The sequence below is a fragment of the Thamnophis elegans genome, chromosome 4, assembly GCF_009769535.1.
Source record: "Thamnophis elegans isolate rThaEle1 chromosome 4, rThaEle1.pri, whole genome shotgun sequence".
Lineage (NCBI taxonomy): Eukaryota > Metazoa > Chordata > Lepidosauria > Squamata > Colubridae > Thamnophis > Thamnophis elegans.
The window spans coordinates 138093953-138113437 of record NC_045544.1 but is presented as its reverse complement, the minus strand read 5'-3'; the positions used below and the strand labels follow the sequence as shown (position 1 = coordinate 138113437).

General features: G+C 47.5%; 1 protein-coding gene across 1 annotated transcript in view; it reads right to left on the bottom strand.

Annotated features, from left to right (window-relative positions):
- TEX14 (testis expressed 14, intercellular bridge forming factor) overlaps positions 1 to 19485 on the bottom strand; it is an 82576-nt gene that overhangs the window by 11460 nt on the left and 51631 nt on the right. The window contains 4 exon segments of the mRNA XM_032216134.1: positions 2203 to 2287; positions 8619 to 8815; positions 15825 to 15946; positions 18770 to 18832. Of these exon segments, the coding sequence (XP_032072025.1) occupies positions 2203 to 2287; positions 8619 to 8815; positions 15825 to 15946; positions 18770 to 18832 (467 nt within the window).

The following is a 19485-nucleotide window of genomic DNA, read 5'->3' as shown; positions in this document are numbered from 1 at the left end:
ATAGGAACTGCTTCTGGTTAATTATTTATTCCTCATCATATATCAGACATAATTAAAATGTAAATGACAGAATACAAACTAAATAGAAACACTGCAGAGAAGAGCAGCAAAGAGGATTAGGGGACTGGAGACTAAAACATATGAAGAACGGTTGCAGGAACTGGGTATGTCTAGTTTAATGAAAAGAAGGACCAGGGGAGACATGATAGCAGTCTTCCAATATCTCAGGGGTTGCCCCAAAGAAGAGGGAGTCAAGCTATTCTTCAAGGCACCTGAGGGTAGAACAAGAAGCAATGGTTGGAAACTAATCAAGAAGAGAAGCAACTTAGAGTTAAGAAGAAATTTCCTGACAGTTAGAACAATTAATCAGTGGAACAGAAGTTGCCTCCAGAAGTTGTGAATGCCCCAACACTGGAAGTCTTTAAGAAAATGTTGGATAGCCATTTGTCTGAAATGGTATAGGATTTCCTGCCTAGACAGGGGGTTGGACTAGAAGACCTCCAAGATCCCTTCCAACTCTTATTGAGTTAAGGCTAAAACATATGAAGAACGGTTGCAGGAACTGGGTATGTCTAGTTTAATAGAAAGAAGGACCAGGGGACACATGATAGCAGTCTTCCAATATCTCAGGGGTTGCCCCCCAAAATAGGGAGTCAAGCTATTCTCCAAAGCACCTGAGGGTAGAACAAGAAGCAATGGGTGGAAACTAATCAAGGAGAGAAGCAAGGAGAGAACTTAGAACTGAGGAGAAATTTCCTGACAGTGAGAACAATTAATCAGTGGAATGATTTGCCTCCAGAAGTTGTGATGCCCCAACACTGGAAATCTTTAAGAAGATGCTGGATAGCCATTTGTCTGGAACGGTATAGGGTTTCCTGCCTAGGCAGGGGGTTGGACTAGAAGACCTCCAAGGTCCCTTCCAACTCTGCTATTCTATTCTATTCCATTCTAAACACTTTTGCAACGTGTAAACCCACCACAAGGTCTTCCTGATTTTTTTCCTCTCGTTCCTTTTTCTTTTTAATTTTTTAAATTTTTTGATTCAAACATCATCTTCCACTAAACGGTGTGTTGTCTTGGTGCAAACAGTTTGTGCAAATATTTTATACGAAAACAATTACAATTTACAGCCATATTTATTATTTTACCTATTCTTAACTTAATACTAATATATGCCATACCTAATACTGTAACAGTCCTCTTCTCATTTAACTTTGTTAAAACATTTTCTCTATTTCACCCCACTTTTTTCCCCACTTTTCATATTTATTCTCTAGCCATCGATAAAATAATTCCCATACGTTATAATAATCACATTGGTCCTTCTCTCTAATTTCAAGTGTTAAGCTATTCGTTTCTGCACATTCTAACATTTTCCTAATCACCTTCTCATCCATAGGGGGGTCTCTTCATTTGTTCAATTTTATGTAAACACAATTCTAGCTGCAGTTATTATGTGAATTATCAAATATACATGGTTCTTTACTATGAATTTTCTGGTAAAATCCACAACAGATTTCAGATCAATATGCTGTTGTATCATCTCCTCCAGCCATGTATATATTTTTATCCAATTTTTTTGGGCTTTTACGTGGCCTCTCCTTTCTGAGATGCTGCCTAGAAAGAGGTACGGCACAGAAATCTTAACACTGAGGACTAGTCGCTTTAGAAAACCACCAGGAGTTCGGACACAGCCCCTGGCGATGTGATTTGAAGCGCGAATGGTGAATTGAGAAAAAAGGATTAGATTTTCCCCCTTTCAAAATACAGGGAGTCCCCGACTGACGACGATTCGTTTAGCAACCACTTGAAGTTACAACAGCACTGGGAAAAGGGACAGGATCGGATTTCACACTTACGCCCGCTGCCAGCACCCGCCAGGTCACGTGATCAAAATTCAGACGCTTGGCAACTGGCACGTACTTATGACTGTTGCAGTGTCGCCCAGGGTCACGTGCTCTGACAAGGAGAGTGAATGGAGAAGCCAGATTCACTTAACAACCATATGGCTATCTTAACGACGGCAGTGATTCACTTAACAACTGCGGCAGGAAAGATGGCAGAATGGGGCGAACCTCGCTTAACAACGGTCTCGCTTAGCTTCGTGATGGAAATTTGGGGCTCCATTACGGTCATAGGTCCGAGGACTAACTGTAGGTATCTTGGAAGCACTTGGGACACGTTTGCAGGACCTCAACCTACCTCTTTGGGGTGGGTTTTGCTGAGCAGGAGGAATCTCCATTCCTGGTTCTGCCAGATTCGAGATGGGGAGCCAAAAGTTACCGTCCTGAAAAAAAACACATAAAAAGTGCAGAATTAAACGTTTGAACTGGGTGTCAGGGCGGGGGTGGGGGGGGGAGGCACTTGAATTGCTTTCTCCAACCTGGTGCCCTCGGATGCTCAGGGCTTCAGCTCCCCTTACAGAGCCCAACTCTTAGGAATATAATTCTAACGGTTGGGTTGGCAATATATAAATCATATAGCAATGTTATACCTGTTTCTTTAAATCATACTGTAAAATGTGATTGGTTGCTGTTTCCTCAATCGGCCATAAGAGGGAGCCAGAATGACTGTTAGCTCTCTGTTCGTTAGATGCTGGGCTGATCTGATCTGAGTGTTTTGGAAGCTGGCTGTTAGAAAGTGCCGTGAGCTATTGTAAGTTTTGCAACTGCTAGCAAACTTTGAGTTCTGAACTGATTATATGATACTGGACTATGTTATTTGGATTATCCCTTAACTGAAAGACATTGATGACTGACTGTCTTACCCGTGTATGACTTGGACTGTTTGATGGACTCTGATACGTCTATTTTCCACGAAAGTAAAAGCCTATTTCAACTGCAGTGTCTCTGTATGCTGGTTTGTGTGTTCTCCAACACAACTCTCGCAACGCTTCTCTGAACGTACTCGCTCTCCCAACGGGGAGCTTACCTAACACCAACGTATCTCCGAGGGATGCCTGACACAATGTATTGTACATCCCCATCCCTGCCCTCACTGGGCTGTGAGTAGCAGCCTTTTCAACACTGGGATTGGCTTGGCTAGGAAGGAGGAGAAAAGGGAAGAAAAGAGGAAGAGGAGGAAGAGGAGAAACAGGAGGAAGAGGAGGAGGAAGAAGAGTAGGATGAGGAAGAGGTAGTAGAGGAGGAGGAAGAGGAGGAAGAGGAGAAGAGGAAGAAGAAAGAGAAAGAGGAAAAAGAGAAAGAGGAAAAAGAGGAGGAAGAGTAGGATGAGGAAGAGGAAGTAAAGGAGGAAGAAGAGGAAGAGGAGGAAAAGAAAGAAGAGGAAAAAGAGAAGAAGAAGAGGAAGAACAGGAAGAGGAGAAAGAGGAAGAGGAGAAGGAAGAAAAGGAGGAGAAACAGAAAAAGAGAAGCAGGAGGTGGAGGACAGGAGAGGAAGAAGAGGAGCAAAAGAGAAGGAGGAGGAGGAGAGGAGGAAGAGAAGGAAGAATAGGAGGAAGAGAAACAGAAAAAGAGGGGAAGCAGGAGGTGGAAGAGAGGAAAAAAGGAAAGGAGAGAAGAAGAAAAAGGGAAAAGAGGGAAAAGGAGAATAGGAAGATGAGGGAAAAGGAGGAGGAAGGAAAAGAAGCAGGAGGCAAAGAGAAGAGAAAGAAAAGAGAGAGGAGAAAAAAGAGAAGGGAGAGAGAAAGGAGGAGGAGGAGAACAGAAGGAGGAGGAAAGAAGAAAAAGAGGAAGAGAAGGGGAAAAAGGCTGTAGGAGGAGGAAAAAAAGAGGAAGAGGAAATGGGAGAGGAAAAAAGAAAAAGAGGAAGGATGAGGACAGAAAAGGAGAGGAAGAAGAGAAAAAGAGAAAGAAAAGAAGAAGGACAAAAAGGAAGAGGGGAAGGAGAAGAGGAGGAAGAGGAGGAAGAGGAGAATTCTGCAGCCTTCTAGGTTAACTAACTTCCACACAAACCACAATGAGAAGTTTTGTCTATTTCGGGTCTCAAACCCACCATTTCTACCTGGGGAAACTTCCGTCTGGCTTTTAGCCTGTCTTAGATGGAGACCCCCCAGATTGAGCTCAGAGGCTCCTCAAATCAGGGGTGAAATGCTACGGGTTGGGGCAAGTCTGCCCAAACCAGTAGTAAAAAAAATGCTACCATTCGCCTGAACCGGTAGTAAAAAAATAAAAATGCTATAAAAAGTTTTTTAAAAAGTTCCGACGATCAGCTGTGCCTGATGGTCTACGAGCTTCCTGCTTGTCGCAGGGGACCTTTGGTGAGAAGCCCCAGCTGCTTCTGCATTGTGTGTGATGCGTCAGTTGTGCAGCTTTTGTGTGATTTTTGTGTAAAGTGGGACAGTTGGGTTTTGGGCTCTCGGCGACTCCGTGAGGTTCCTGCTTGTTGCAGGGGGCGTTTGGCGTGAATTCCAGTTGCTTCTGCATTGTGTACGAGTCAGTTGTGCAGCCACGCCCACCCGGTCACATGCTCACCAAGCCACGCCCACCCTGGTCACATGCTCACCAAGCCACACCCACCCCAGTCACATGCTCGCCGAGCCACGCCCACAGAACCGGTCGAGAAAAATCTTTGAATTTCACTACGGCCTGAAAATGTACCTTCAACTGGGAAAATGTGTGTTGTCCGTTTGTGTGTCTGCGTGTCCGTGTCTGCCCAGAGCCACACAATTACCTGCCCGGTTGGCAAATTGCTCCTCTTTGAAATCCATCCTTTTGCCACGGGAAAACTAGGCTTCCTACACAGTCAATTGCGCCTGGTTGTAACTTTTTATTTCCTTGAGCTTTAAAAAAAAATCTCCCCGCAACAACCTGGCAGGTTCAATCTTGTTCTTTCACCGGAACGTATTTTGCCAGAGGTTGTAAAAGGCCTTAAGTGCCTGATAACGGATAAAACAGCTACTAATGGAAAGAATATTGTACCAATTACCTTTTTTATACCCTGTGTGGGAGGCTGAGTGCCTCAGACAATATTATTTAACTAACCGAAGGCTGTTTGCGGAGACGAGCTCCTTTAAATTGTATCCGAGGGGAAATTTTTGCCTTCAAAAAGCCTTTAAAACGCATTTTTTTCAAAAATAATCCTTTTGGCTATTCTTTTTGACAAGTTGGTCGCCTGGTAGCTTAACGGCTGGGCTTGCCTGGATAGAAGCAGTTCCTCGACTTACAACCATCTCTTTAGTGGCCGCTCGGAGTCACGGCAGCGGCAGTGAAAAAAGCGACTTATGCCTTTTCCCCTCGTGACCAAAATTATAGCAATTATAGCAATTAGACTTATATACCGCTTCATAGGGCTTTCAGCCCTCTCTAAGCGGTTTACAGAGTCAGCATATCGCCCCCAACAACAATCCGGGTCCTCATTTCACCCACCTCGGAAGGACGGGAGGCTGAGTCAACCCTGAGCCGGTGAGATTTGAACAGCCGAACTGCAGATAACAGTCAGCTGAAGTGGCCTGCAGTGCTGCACTCTAACCACTGTGCCACCTCGGCTCTTAATTCACCCACCTGGCTTGGCAACTGGCATGTACTTGTGCCAGTTGTGTTTTCCCTAAGGTCTTGGGGTCCCCCTTCTGACAAAGTCAACGGGGAGAAAGCCGGAATCGCTTAACCACCGCGTTACTGACTTCGCGAGTGCAGGGATTCGCTTCCCAACGGGGGCAGAATTCACTTCCCTCTCTCACTTAGCGAGAGAAATTTGGGGATCAATCGTGGCCGTATGTCGAGGGCTACCTGTAATTGTGGCAAAGCTGTAGAGATCGAGAGGGACATCAGTACCAATAGCTAACCCAATTAAAAGTGCCAAGATGATTGATTTGATTTTGAACTTAATAACGGCAGCGAGACTGTTGGTGGCGCAATACTGGAAAAAGGAAGATAGATATAGATAGATAGAAGTTTATTTATATGCCGCCCTTTTCCCTGGGGGGACTCAGGGCGGCTCACAATCCAAGAGGGAGGGGGAGACAAACTTTTTAACATATAAGACAATACATAATTAAAAAACACAACATTCATACCATTCGGGCGGGTTACAGTCTTAGCCCCAGGCCTGACGGGATAGCTAGATTCTGAGGGCTGTGCGGAAGGTCTGGAGGGTGGTGAGGGTATGAATCTCCACGGGGAGATCGTTCCATAGGGTCAGAGCTACCACCGAGAAGGCTCTCCTCCGCGTAGTTGCCAGTCGGCATTGACCGGCAGATGGGACTCGGAGGAGGCCTAATCGATGAGATCTAATAGGTCGCGTGGAGGTGATTGGCAGTAGGCGGTCTCTCAAGTACCCAGATCCACTACCATGTAGGGCTTTATGGGTGACAAGTAGCACCTTGAAGACTTGCCTACTATTCAAGAATGGACATTAAAAGTAACAAACCTAGCAGAGATGGCTAAAATATCAGCATATCTCAAGGACCACTCAGATGAGAGATATAAACTGGAGTGGGAGAAGATGGATTGATTATAGTCAAAATACGGGACTAAGAAATTCCAGATAGTTTATGATTGGAGAAACAAGGAATGATATAATCTGTTTAGAGTTAGCCTAGCAAAGAGGAGTTTAAAGCTCAAATGAAAGATGATACTAACTATCTTTAAGTTTATTTTTAGAACATCTTTGTTAAAGATTTATACCCTGTATTTGTTCTGGGAAGTCGGGGGGGGGGGAGAGGTTGGGGTGGGGTGGGGTTCGGATGGGGAGGGCAGGGGTGGTGGTGGTAAACATTTGTAAAAGTTTTTTTTTCCTAAAATTTTCAATTTTAAAAAAAAGTGCCAAGATGAAAAATAAGATATAATAGGACTGTGTGTGTGTGTGTGTGTAACATGATAGTGGTCTTTTTAACAGAGTCGGAGGGTCTCATGCCTGAGCAGGGGGCTGGACTAGAAGACCTCCGAGGTCCCTTCCAACTCTTGTTATTCTATGCTATTTTACAATTTCTCCGGGGAATTTGTCTGGTTCTCACGCACACAAGCCAAAACTTTTCTTGGGGGGGAAAGGAAAGGAAGAGACTCTTAAGAAGCAAAATCTTTTCAATAATTTATCCTTCCTTCCTTAGCCACTCCTAATGAGCTGATTAAGCACCGTCTGGCTGAGCTGTCCATTGAAAGAGGAGGGAGGTGACCAGGGACAGCGCCTTGATCTACAATTCCTCTAATTGAGTGTTTCTCAACCTTGGCAACTTGAAGATGTCCGGACTTCAACTCCCAGAATTCCCCAGCCAGCGAATGCTGGCTGGGAAATTCTGGGAGTTGAAGTCCGGACATCTTCAAGTTGCCAAGGTTGACAAACACTGCTCTAATTCCTTCTCCCCCTGCAGCAGAGACGGCAAAGAATACAACAGAATATTCTTGATCGGCTAAGCGTGTTTGGAATTCGCCTCCGGTGCAGAAGCTCTCCGTATACGTACAAGCAACAAGTGAATCTATATCGTGATCATCCTCTTTCAATAACCCCATAATCCCTTGCGGGGTGAAGTCTGGGCAATTGATTGGCGCATGGGTGTTTTAATGGCCGGATGCCCTTCCCTGTCGCCAAGGGGGAGTTTTCTTCAGCAGATATATATATTCTCATTGTGCCCAGAGAGAGAAATATTTGCCTTACCCTCGACTTAGGACCGCAATTGGGACCAGAGTTCCCATTGCTAAGCAAGGAAGTCGTTAAGTGAGTCGCACCCAATGTTTCAACTTTTTTTCTCCCACGGTTCTTAAGCAAATCACTGCTGGTTGTTAAGCGAAGCAAGCCGTCATTAAGTGAATCCAGTTTTCCCCATGCTTGTCAGAAGCCCCCTGAGAAGGTCGCAAAAGGGAATGACATGACCCCGGGACACTGCAATGGTCATAAACATCATACATTTTGATCACATGCTCCTTTGGGAATGCTATGATGGTCGTAAGTGTGAGGACTGGGCATAAGCAACTTTTTCAGTGCCGTGTTAACGGAATGGTCACTAAACCCTCATCATTTAACGACCCCATAATCCCTTGCGGAGTGGAGTTGGGGCAACTGAATGAAGCTGAGTGTTTTACTGGCCCGATGCCCTTCCTGTCCCCATTGCGGAGTTTTGTTCAGCCACTATATTCTCATTGTGCCCAGAGAGAGAAATATTTGCCTCTACTTAGGATGGAACTCACAGCCTCCTGATTGTGAGGGGAGAGGGCCACCTAGAGGCCCATATCATGCGGATAATCTTAAAATACAATCATCACAAATAATAGAACATTCAGTCATAGTCATAGGATACGAAATAAGCAATCCACACGTAACAACGCTTAACGGTTGCAGGAACTGTGCATGTCTAGTTGAATGAAAAGAAGGACCAGGGGAGACAGGATAGCAGCCTTCCAATATCTCAGGGGTTGCCATAAAGAAGAGGGAGTCAAGCTATTCTCCAAGGCACTTGAGGGTAGAACAAGAAGCAATGGGTGGAAACTAATCAAGGAGAGAAGCAACTTAGAACTGAGGAGGAATTTCCTGACAGTGAGAACAATGAATCAGTGGAATTAATTGTGAATGCTCCAACACTGGAAGTTTTGAAGAAGAGATTGGGTAATCATTTGTCTGAAGCGGCGTAGAGTTTCCTGCCCAAGTAGGGGGTTGGACTAGAAGACCTCCAAGGTCCCTTCCAATTCTATTCCCTTCTATTTGTGTGATTTCCTGAATCCACTTACATGCTGTACGAGGCCGAATGATGGAAGTGGGGCAGGAGGTGCCTCTTCTATCATCACCCTTGTTTCACAAGGTGCGGGAAACGTAGTGACTCCCAACAAGGAAACGTCGTGCATGGCCCAACAAGAGGTATCTATCGTCATCACACAATAATCCTTGTATTTCGTGACGGTGGAGGAAAATTTCGGGGGTGGATTCACTGAGAAAAGAAAAGAAAGAGAGAGAGAGAGAGAGAGAATGGAACGAGTTTTTAATCCGTCCTTTTTTCCCCTCCCACGCACAATTTATTCAAACGAGTTCTAAATAGCTCCTTTTGGTTCACCTCTTGGAGGGGAGAGGGATTATAAATTACTGCCAGATGTTCAGAAAGAGAAGATTCATTGAAATTCAACGTAGAGAAGAGGAAAGTCTTACACTTAGGCAAGAAAAAAACCCGAAAAGTACATATATAAACTGAGTGAAACCAGGCTTAATAGCAATAACTGGTCTTCTCTGTATCGTTCCAATTTTAGTATATGTGCTGCCGATATGTTGCTGATTATATTCAAAATAAATACGCGACTAAGAAATTCCAGATAGCTTATGACTGAAAAAGCAAGGAATGATATAATTTGTTTAGAGTTAGCTTAACAAAAGAAGAGTTAAAGCACAAATGAAAGATGAAGCCAAGTTTCTTTTAGTTTATTTTAGAATATGATTGTTAAAAATTTATACCCTGTATTTGCTCTGGGAAGTCGGGGGGGGGGGGGAGGTTGGGGGGGTAGATGGGTTCGGGTGGGGGAGGGAGGTAAATATTTGTAAAAGCTTTTTAGAGATGTGGAAGTAATTTGGTATCCTTAAAAACGAATCTCAATGCATCTTTCTTGGAGTCTTAGTTGACAACCAGCTAAATAGGAGCCAGCCGTGCCCAGCGGCAGCCAAAAATGCCAATGCAATCCTAAATTGCATTAACAGAGGAATCCAATCAAGATCAAGAGAGGTACTAACATCACTCTATAAAGCCTTAGTAAGGCCACACCCAGAGTCCTGCATCCAGTTGTGGTCACCACACCATAAAAAAGATGTTGAGACTCTAGAAAGAGTGCAGAGAAGATCAACCAGGATGATGAGGGGACTGGAGGTTAAAACATACGATGGACGGTTGCAGGAACTGGGCCTGGCTAGTCTAGGGAAGAGAAGGATCAGGGGAGACATGACAGCAATGATCCAATATTTGAGTGGCAGCCACAGAGAGGAGGGGGAGGGGGTCAAGCTATTTTCCAAAGCATCCACAGGCCAGACAAGGACTAAAGGATGGAAACTAATCAAGGAGAGATTCAACCTGGATATAAGGAGACATTGTTCTGACAGTGAGAACAATCAACCCATGGAACAGAAGTTGCCTTCGGAAGTTGTGGGAGCTTCATCACTGGAGGCTTTCAAGGAGAGACTGGACTGCCATCTGTCAGAAATGGTGTAGGGTCTTCTGCTTTGGCTGGGGGTTGGACTAGATGACCTAAAAGGCCCCTTCCAACTCTGTTCATCTGAATCTATCTAAGATGATCAAAAGCCTGGAGACTAAAACATGAAGTACAGTTGCAGTAACTGGGCCTGGCTAATCTAGGGAAGAGAAGGACCAGGGGAGACAGGAGAGCAGCCTTCCAATATTTGAAGGGCTGCTAGAAAGAGGAAGGGGGTCAAGCTATTCTCCAAGGTACCCAAAGGCCAGACAAGGAATAATGGATGGAAACTGAACAAGGAGAGATTCAACCTGGAAATAAGGAGACATTTCCTGACAGTGAGAACAATCAACCCATGGAACAGAAGTTGCCTTCGGAGGTTGTGGGAGCTTCATCCCTGGAGGCTTTCAAGAATAGAGTGGACTGCCATTTGTCGGAAATGGTGGAGGGTCTCCTGCTTGAGTGGAGGGTTGAACTAGATGACTTACAGATGACCCTCTGAGGGGCTGCCACAGAGACATGTCCTTTTGCAGACAGCTGGTCATTTGCATCCTTTCAGAGGGTCGTTGAGGCCACTCGGAGGTTTATCTCTGTCCTCAGGGTCAAAGGGATGTGGAGCCTTCTACAAACAGTCTTTTCGGCAGTTCCAACAAGGGTCCACACCCATTTGCACCACTCAGGTGACCCTGAGGACGCAGACAAACCTCCCAGTGGCCTCAACGACCCTCTGAAAGGATGCGAATGACCAGCTGTCTGCACGGAGTATCAATCCTTCCCCTTCCCCACCATGCAGAGCTGTGGAAGCTTCTTGGATGAGAAGCGAAACATCTTCAAAGAAAAAAAAAAACAGAAAATCCAGTTGTCTCTTGAAAAAAGCACCTTTGGGACAACCATGACCCGGATGACGGAGAACCTCTGTAGACATTTATCTGTATAATACAATACAATAGCAGAGTTGGAAGGGACCTTGGAGGTCTTCTAGTCCAACCCCCTGCCTAGGCAGGAAACCCTACACTGTTTCAGACAAATGGCTATCCAACATCTTCTTAAATTCCCAACTTCTGGAGGCAACTTCTGTTCCACAGATTCATTGTTCTCACTGTCAGGAAATTCCTCCTCAATTCTAAGTTGCTTCTCTCCTTGATTAGTTTCCACCCATTGCTTGTTCTACCCTTAGGTGCCTTGGAGAATAGCTTGACTCCCCCTTCTTTGTGGCAGCCCCTGAGATATTGGAAGACTGCTATCCTGTCTCCCCTGGTCCTTCTTTTCATTAAACTAGACCTACCCAGTTCCTGCAACCGTTCTTCATATGTTTTAGCCTCCAGTCCCCTAATCCTCTTTGTTGCTCTTCTCTGCACTCTTTCTAGAGTCTCCACATCTTTTCTACATCGTGGCGACCAAAACTGAATGTATACACCCTACACACCTTCATTGTGCTCATCTTAGTCCCCCAAATGTTCTTTAAGCAGCAGCTTTCCAGGGACCCTCTAAATATCTTTGCTGTGATGGTTTATCTCTAAGTCCTACAGAAGGACACTTCACAGGAGAGCGGATCCTGCAGAGATTTTTCATTTGCCCATCTACCTAACCCCAAGAACAGGGGAGAAATCCTCCCAGCAGGGACGATTATCGTCGGTTCTGCGAACCGGTAGTAAAAAAAAAAAAAAAAGCTCACGAGGATCGTGCGCATTAGATGTGAGCCACGTGATTTTTGGAAGCTTTTTCCATGCTTTTTAAAGCATTTTTTCCCCTGCATATTCGCCCGAAATGGCAGGAAAAAAATGCTTTAAAAAGTGGAAAAAGAGATTCCAACAACTGCATGGCTCACTTTTTTTTAATTAGCAGGAAAAAATACTTTACAAAGTCAAAAAAAGTTGGCCACGCCCACCCAGTCACATGACCCCCACCGCCACCACCAAGCCACACCCACAGAACTGGTGGCAAAAAAATTTTTAGATTTCACCACTGCCCAAGAGGTGAACCACTGCAGGAGGGAACCTCGAACTCTCAACCCTGGTCCTGGATACACAAGTGGCAAAGTGCATCTATGCAAGGACACTTGTCTACTTCCCAGAGCGCAAGAAGATCAAAACTTCTATGGCAGTGTCACTCAGCAACTAGAGGTTGTGTGGACTTCCACTCCCAGAATTCCCCAGCCAGCATGCTGACCTCCACTCATCTTAAAGCATTCTGGCTGGGGAATTCTGGGAGTGGAAGTCCTCCCCTCTTAAAGCATGCTGGCTGGGGGATTCTGGGAGTGGAAGTCCTCCCCTCTTAAAGCATTCTGGCTGGGGAATTCTGGGAGTGGAAGTCCTCCCCTCTTAAAGCATTCTGGCTGGGGGATTCTGGGAGTGGAAGTCCACCCCTCTTAAAGCAGGCTGGATGGGGAATTCTGGGAGTGGAAGTCCTCCCCTCTTAAACCATTCTGGCTGGGGGATTCTGGGAGTGGAAGTCCTCCCCTCTTAAAGCATTCTGGCTGGGGAATTCTGGGAGTGGAAGTCCTCCCCTCTTAAAGCATTCTCGCTGGGGGATTCTGGGAGTGGAAGTCCTCCCCTCTTAAAGCATTCTGGCTGGGGAATTCTGGGAGTGGAAGTCCTCCCCTCTTAAAGCATTCTGGCTGGGGAATTCTGGGAGTGGAAGTCCACCCCTCTTAAAGCATGCTGGCTGGGGGATTCTGGGAGTGGAAGTCCACCCCTCTTAAAGCAGGCTGGATGGGGAATTCTGGGAGTGGAAGTCCTCCCCTCTTAAACCATTCTGGCTGGGGGATTCTGGGAGTGGAAGTCCTCCCCTCTTAAAGCATTCTGGCTGGGGAATTCTGGGAGTGGAAGTCCTCCCCTCTTAAAGCATTCTGGCTGGGGAATTCTGGGAGTGGAAGTCCTCCCCTCTTAAAGCATTCTGGCTGGGGAATTCTGGGAGTGGAAGTCCTCCCCTCTTAAACCATTCTGGCTGGGGAATTCTGGGAGTGGAAACCCACCCATCTTAAACCATTCTGGCTGGGGAATTCTGGGAGTGGAAGTCCTCCCCTCTTAAAGCATTCTGGCTGGGGAATTCTGGGAGTGGAAGTCCTCCCCTCTTAAACCATTCTGGCTGGGGAATTCTGGGAGTGGAAACCCACCCATCTTAAACCATTCTGGCTGGGGAATTCTGGGAGTGGAAGTCCTCCCCTCTTAAACCATTCTGGCTGGGGAATTCTGGGAGTGGAAGTCCTCCCCTCTTAAACCATTCTGGCTGGGGAATTCTGGGAGTGGAAACCCACCCATCTTAAACCATTCTGGCTGGGGAATTCTGGGAGTGGAAGTCCTCCCCTCTTAAAGCATTCTGGCTGGGGAATTCTGGGAGTGGAAGTCCTCCCCTCTTAAAGCATTCTGGCTGGGGAATTCTGGGAGTGGAAGTCCACCCCTCTTAAAGCATTCTGGCTGGGGGATTATGGGAGTGGAAGTCCTCCCCTCTTAAAGCATTCTGGCTGGGGGATTCTGGGAGTGGAAGTCCACCCCTCTTAAAGCATGCTGGCTGGGGGATTCTGGGAGTGGAAGTCCACCCCTCTTAAAGCATGCTGGCTGGGGGATTCTGGGAGTGGAAGTCCACCCCTCTTAAAGCATGCTGGCTGGGGGATTCTGGGAGTGGAAGTCCATCCCTCTTAAAGCATGCTGGCTGGAGGATTCTGGGAGTGGAAGTCCACCCCTCTTAAAGCATGCTGGCTGGGGGATTCTGGGAGTGGAAGTCCACCCCTCTTAAAGCATGCTGGCTGGGGGATTCTGGGAGTGGAAGTCCACCCCTCTTAAACATGCTGGCTGGAGGATTCTGGGAGTGGAAGTCCACCCCTCTTAAAGCATGCTGGCTGGGAGATTCTGGGAGTGGAAGTCCACCCCTCTTAAAGCATGCTGGCTGGGGGATTCTGGGAGTGGAAGTCCACCCCTCTTAAAGCATGCTGGCTGGGGGATTCTGGGAGTGGAAGTCCACCCCTCTTAAACATGCTGGCTGGAGGATTCTGGGAGTGGAAGTCCACCCCTCTTAAAGCAGGCTGGATGGGGAATTCTGGGAGTGGAAGTCCTCCCCTCTTAAACCATTCTGGCTGGGGGATTCTGGGAGTGGAAGTCCTCCCCTCTTAAAGCATTCTGGCTGGGGAATTCTGGGAGTGGAAGTCCTCCCCTCTTAAAGCATTCTGGCTGGGGAATTCTGGGAGTGGAAGTCCTCCCCTCTTAAAGCATTCTGGCTGGGGAATTCTGGGAGTGGAAGTCCTCCCCTCTTAAACCATTCTGGCTGGGGAATTCTGGGAGTGGAAACCCACCCATCTTAAACCATTCTGGCTGGGGAATTCTGGGAGTGGAAGTCCTCCCCTCTTAAAGCATTCTGGCTGGGGAATTCTGGGAGTGGAAGTCCTCCCCTCTTAAACCATTCTGGCTGGGGAATTCTGGGAGTGGAAACCCACCCATCTTAAACCATTCTGGCTGGGGAATTCTGGGAGTGGAAGTCCTCCCCTCTTAAACCATTCTGGCTGGGGAATTCTGGGAGTGGAAGTCCTCCCCTCTTAAACCATTCTGGCTGGGGAATTCTGGGAGTGGAAACCCACCCATCTTAAACCATTCTGGCTGGGGAATTCTGGGAGTGGAAGTCCTCCCCTCTTAAAGCATTCTGGCTGGGGAATTCTGGGAGTGGAAGTCCTCCCCTCTTAAAGCATTCTGGCTGGGGAATTCTGGGAGTGGAAGTCCACCCCTCTTAAAGCATTCTGGCTGGGGGATTATGGGAGTGGAAGTCCTCCCCTCTTAAAGCATTCTGGCTGGGGGATTCTGGGAGTGGAAGTCCACCCCTCTTAAAGCATGCTGGCTGGGGGATTCTGGGAGTGGAAGTCCACCCCTCTTAAAGCATGCTGGCTGGGGGATTCTGGGAGTGGAAGTCCACCCCTCTTAAAGCATGCTGGCTGGGGGATTCTGGGAGTGGAAGTCCATCCCTCTTAAAGCATGCTGGCTGGGGGATTCTGGGAGTGGAAGTCCACCCCTCTTAAAGCATGCTGGCTGGGGGATTCTGGGAGTGGAAGTCCACCCCTCTTAAAGCATGCTGGCTGGGGGATTCTGGGAGTGGAAGTCCACCCCTCTTAAACATGCTGGCTGGAGGATTCTGGGAGTGGAAGTCCACCCCTCTTAAAGCATGCTGGCTGGGAGATTCTGGGAGTGGAAGTCCACCCCTCTTAAAGCATGCTGGCTGGGGGATTCTGGGAGTGGAAGTCCACCCCTCTTAAAGCATGCTGGCTGGGGGATTCTGGGAGTGGAAGTCCACCCCTCTTAAACATGCTGGCTGGAGGATTCTGGGAGTGGAAGTCCACCCCTCTTAAAGCATGCTGGCTGGGAGATTCTGGGAGTGGAAGTCCATCCCTCTTAAAGCATGCTGGCTGGGGAATTCTGGGAGTGGAAGTCCACCCATCTTCAAGCATTGCTGGCTGGGGGATTCTGGGAGTGGAAGTCCACCCATCTTCAAGCATTGCTGGCTGGGGGATTCTGGGAGTGGAAGTCCACCCCTCTCAAAGCATGCTGGCTGGGGAATTCTGGGAGTGGAAGTCCACCCATCTTAAAGTTACTAAGTTTGAGACCTCTGTGCTATCGTAACATGCCTCTCTTAAGCAACACATTGTTCTGCAGCTTTCTAGGAATGTAGACCCTGGAAATGGCAAAGACTGAAGTTGAGCCCCAATTCTCCCAACTTTGAAGGGTTCCTCCTGTCCCCCCCCCTGTGTTATGACTATACTGTTACTACTTCCACAAACCCTTGACTAACCGGGGCTGACCGGGGTGCTGGTCTGAATGGGGGAGTTCGAATTTCTTGGAGTTTTCACAGCTGACGTGTTTGACAAATCCTTGAAGTTGATGCTGGACATTTCTTGAATAGCTCCAAGGGATCTGGCCGAAACAGAAGAAAACGGAGAAGACATTAGTGTTGCGTTTCTTGTCAGTCCAGAAATGCTGGACTCCAATAATCTTATTTTTTGAGCCTTTCTTCCCGGGAATTCAATCATCTCTCCAAACACTCGTGAGGTTATGGATGCGTAAGTACCATATTTTTCAGACTATAAGACGCACCGGAGTATAAGAACCACCAAGGTTTTCAATAGGTAATTTAAAAAAAAAAGTTTTTGCCCTCCCCGGCCCCCAGGAGCACTCTGCAGGCCTCCCAAACCCTCTGCGCATCCGTTTTTGCAAAAAAAACGGGATACGAGGGGCGGGGTTTCGGGAAGCCAAAATATGCTGTATTCAGTTTATAAGACGCACCCAAATTTTCACCCTTTCGGTGGGTGGTGGTGGTGTGCGTCTTATATTCCAAAAGATACGGTAACCCCATTTCTCCTATGGGACAATCTGGAAAGTTCCAACTCTAGAATTCTAGAACAAACCATACCGATGGCCTTTTCAGGGGGCAGGGCCCCAACTTGTTAAACCAAAGGATGGGAAGTCTTGAAACAGCGATCAAAATATGACTCTCGAGATCCCGGTTCAAAGCAAAACTGGGATCGCAAAATTGGGATTTAAAAAAATATAAATTATTTGGAAGCGGTTTAATTTGAAACTTGAGGATGGATTTGATTTAAGGCACCAGGCTGGAAACTAGGAGATGGTAAGTTCTAGTTCTGCCTTAGGCATCAAAGCTGGTTGGGTGGCTTTGGGCCAATCACCAGGAGATGGTGAGTTCTAGTCTCACGTATGAAAGCCAGGTGGGTAACTTCAGGCCAATCGGCAGGTGACTGTGAATTCTAGTCCTGTCTTAGGCCTGAAAGCCAGCTGGGTAATTCTGGGCCAATCAACAGGTGGCTGTGAGTTCTAGTCCCTCCTTAGGCAAGAAAGCCAGCTGGGTGACTTTGGGCCAATCAGCAGGTGACTGTGAGTTCTAGTCCCTCCTTAGGCCTGAAAGCCAGCTGGGTGACTCTGGGCCAATCAACAGGCAACTGTGAGTTCTAGTCCCTCCTTAGGCAAGAAAGCCAGCTGGGTGACTTTGGGCCAATGAACAGGTGGCTGTGAGCTCTAGTCCCACCTTAGGCAAGAAAACCAGCTGGGTGACTTTAGGCCAATGAACAGGTGAATGTGAGTTCTAGTCCTGACTTAGGCAAGAAAGCAGCTGGGTGACTTTAGGCCAATGAACAGGTGAATTTGAGTTCTAGTCCCGCCTAGGCAAGAAAGCCAGCTGGATGACTTTGGGCCAATCAACAGGTGGCTGTGAGTTCTAGTCCCACCTTAGGCAAGAAAGCAGCTGATTTTGGGCCAATCAAGAGGTGACTGTGAGTTCTAGTCCCGCCTTAGGCAAGAAAGCAGCTGATTTTGGGCCAATCAAGAGGTGACTGTGAGTTCTAGTCCCGCCTTAGGCAAGAAAGCCAGCTGGATGACTTTAGGCCAATGAACAGGTGGCTGTGAGTTCTAGTCCCTCTTTAGGCAAGAAAGCCACCTGGGTGACTCTGGGCCAATCAACAGGTGACTGTGAGTTCTAGTCCCGCTTTAGGCAAGAAAGCCAGCTGGGTAATTCTGGGCCAATCATCAGGAGATTGGGAGTTCTAGTCCTGACTTAGGCATGAAAGCCAGCTGGGTGACTTTGGGCCAGTCCCTCTCTTTCTCTTAGCCCAACCCACCTCACAGGGTTGTCATTGTGGGGGAAAACTGGAGGAGGAAAGAGGATGAAGCAGATTAGCCAGCTCGAGTGATCGATCCAAATAATAAAGGTGGACAATCAACCAAGCCAATAAAATACATTTGCAAATCTCCGGAGAACAATGGCATTCACAAAATTGGATCAAAAGCTGACTCCCCAGGCTGAATCTCCCTTTTTCCTCCACGAATGGCCTGTCACACCTGCGCTTCCTGTGCCCCTCCCTCCAGTGGTGGGTTTCAAAAGTTTTTAGAACCTCTTCTGTAGGTGTGGCCTGCTTTGTGGGAATGGCTTGCCAGCCCATGTGACTGGGTGGGAGTGGCGTGGGAGGGGCTTGGCAGGCATGTGACTGGGTGGGCGTGGCCAATTTGTAAAATGTGGTGAAACTCACTTAACAATGCTCTTGCTTAGCAACCAAAATGTTGGCTCAGGAACTCTGGCATTGAAGTGTGCAAGTCTTAAAGCTGTCAAGTTACAAGACCCTTGCACCCCTAACCCTTTAGGAAAAAAAAACCCAGGGGTGTTCAAACTTGACAGCTTTAAGACTTGTGGACTTCAACTCCCAGAATCCCTCCTCCAGTCATGTTGGCTCAGGAACTCTGGCATTTGAAGCACGCAAGTCTCAAAGCTGTCAAGTTACAAGACCCTTGCACCCCTAACCCTTTAGAAAAAAAACCCAGGGTGTTCAAACTTGACAGCTTTAAGACTTGTGGACTTCAACTCCCAGAATCCCTCCTCCGGTCATGTTGGCTTAGGAACTCTGGCATTGAAGTGTGCAAGTCTTAAAGCTGTCAAGTTATAAGACCCTTGCACCCCTAACCCTTTAGAAAAAAAAAACCTAGCGGTGTTCAAACTTGACAGCTTTAAGACTTGTGGACTTCAACTCCCACAATTCCTCCTCTTGCTCTTCATCTTGATGATGTGCGGACGGGCCGGGGGAAGGAGCTGGAACCGGTTCTAAACGGCACTGTAGATTTGTGGAACCTCTTCTACAGAAGAGGTTAGAACTGGCAGCAACCCGCCGCTGCCTCCCTCCCTCCTTCCCACCCACTGAAACCCGCTCAGCTCCCAAGCAGCGAAAGAGTCCTTACGTGTCTTCTGCTCCAAACTCTCTCGCAGGCTCACCGAGACATCCGCGTTGCGCCACCCCGGGGCTGCAAGGGAATAAACACAAGACAAGCCCTTAGCTGACGGTCGTAATGGAGGCCAGAATTACCAGGTTGTGTGGCGGGACGGCCGTTCAGTGGCTCAGCACTGAATGTGCCCAATGTTACGGCCTTTTTCCCCCCCGCTGCAGTTGGGAGGCGAAGGCCGCCGTCGTTCAGTGCAGGGGTCTCCAACCTTGGCAACTTGACGACTTGTAGAGTTCGATTCCCAGAATTTTGCTGAGGAATTCTGGGAGTTGAAGTCCACAAGTCATCAAGTTGCCAAGGTTGGAGAGCTCTGAGTTTAGTGTCCTTGTCCACCATTGCGGTGGAAACCAAATGACCGTATTTTTCGGAGTATAAGATGCACCTTTTTTCCCTGCAAAAAAGAGGCTGAAAATCTGGGGCGTCTTATACACTGAATACAGCATTTTTTGCCTCCCAAAACCCTGCCCCCCTTCACCAAAATGGCCGTGCATAGCCTTTAGGAGGCTTCCAGAGTGCTCCTGGGGGCTGGGCAGGGCAGAAATGAGCGGGAAAAAAGGGCCATTTCTGCTCACTTTTGCCCCCGCAGACCCCAGGAGCACTCTCTAAACCTCCTAAAGGCTATGCATGCCATTTTTTTGAGGGAAAAAACGGGGCCATTTTTGTGAAAAACGGTC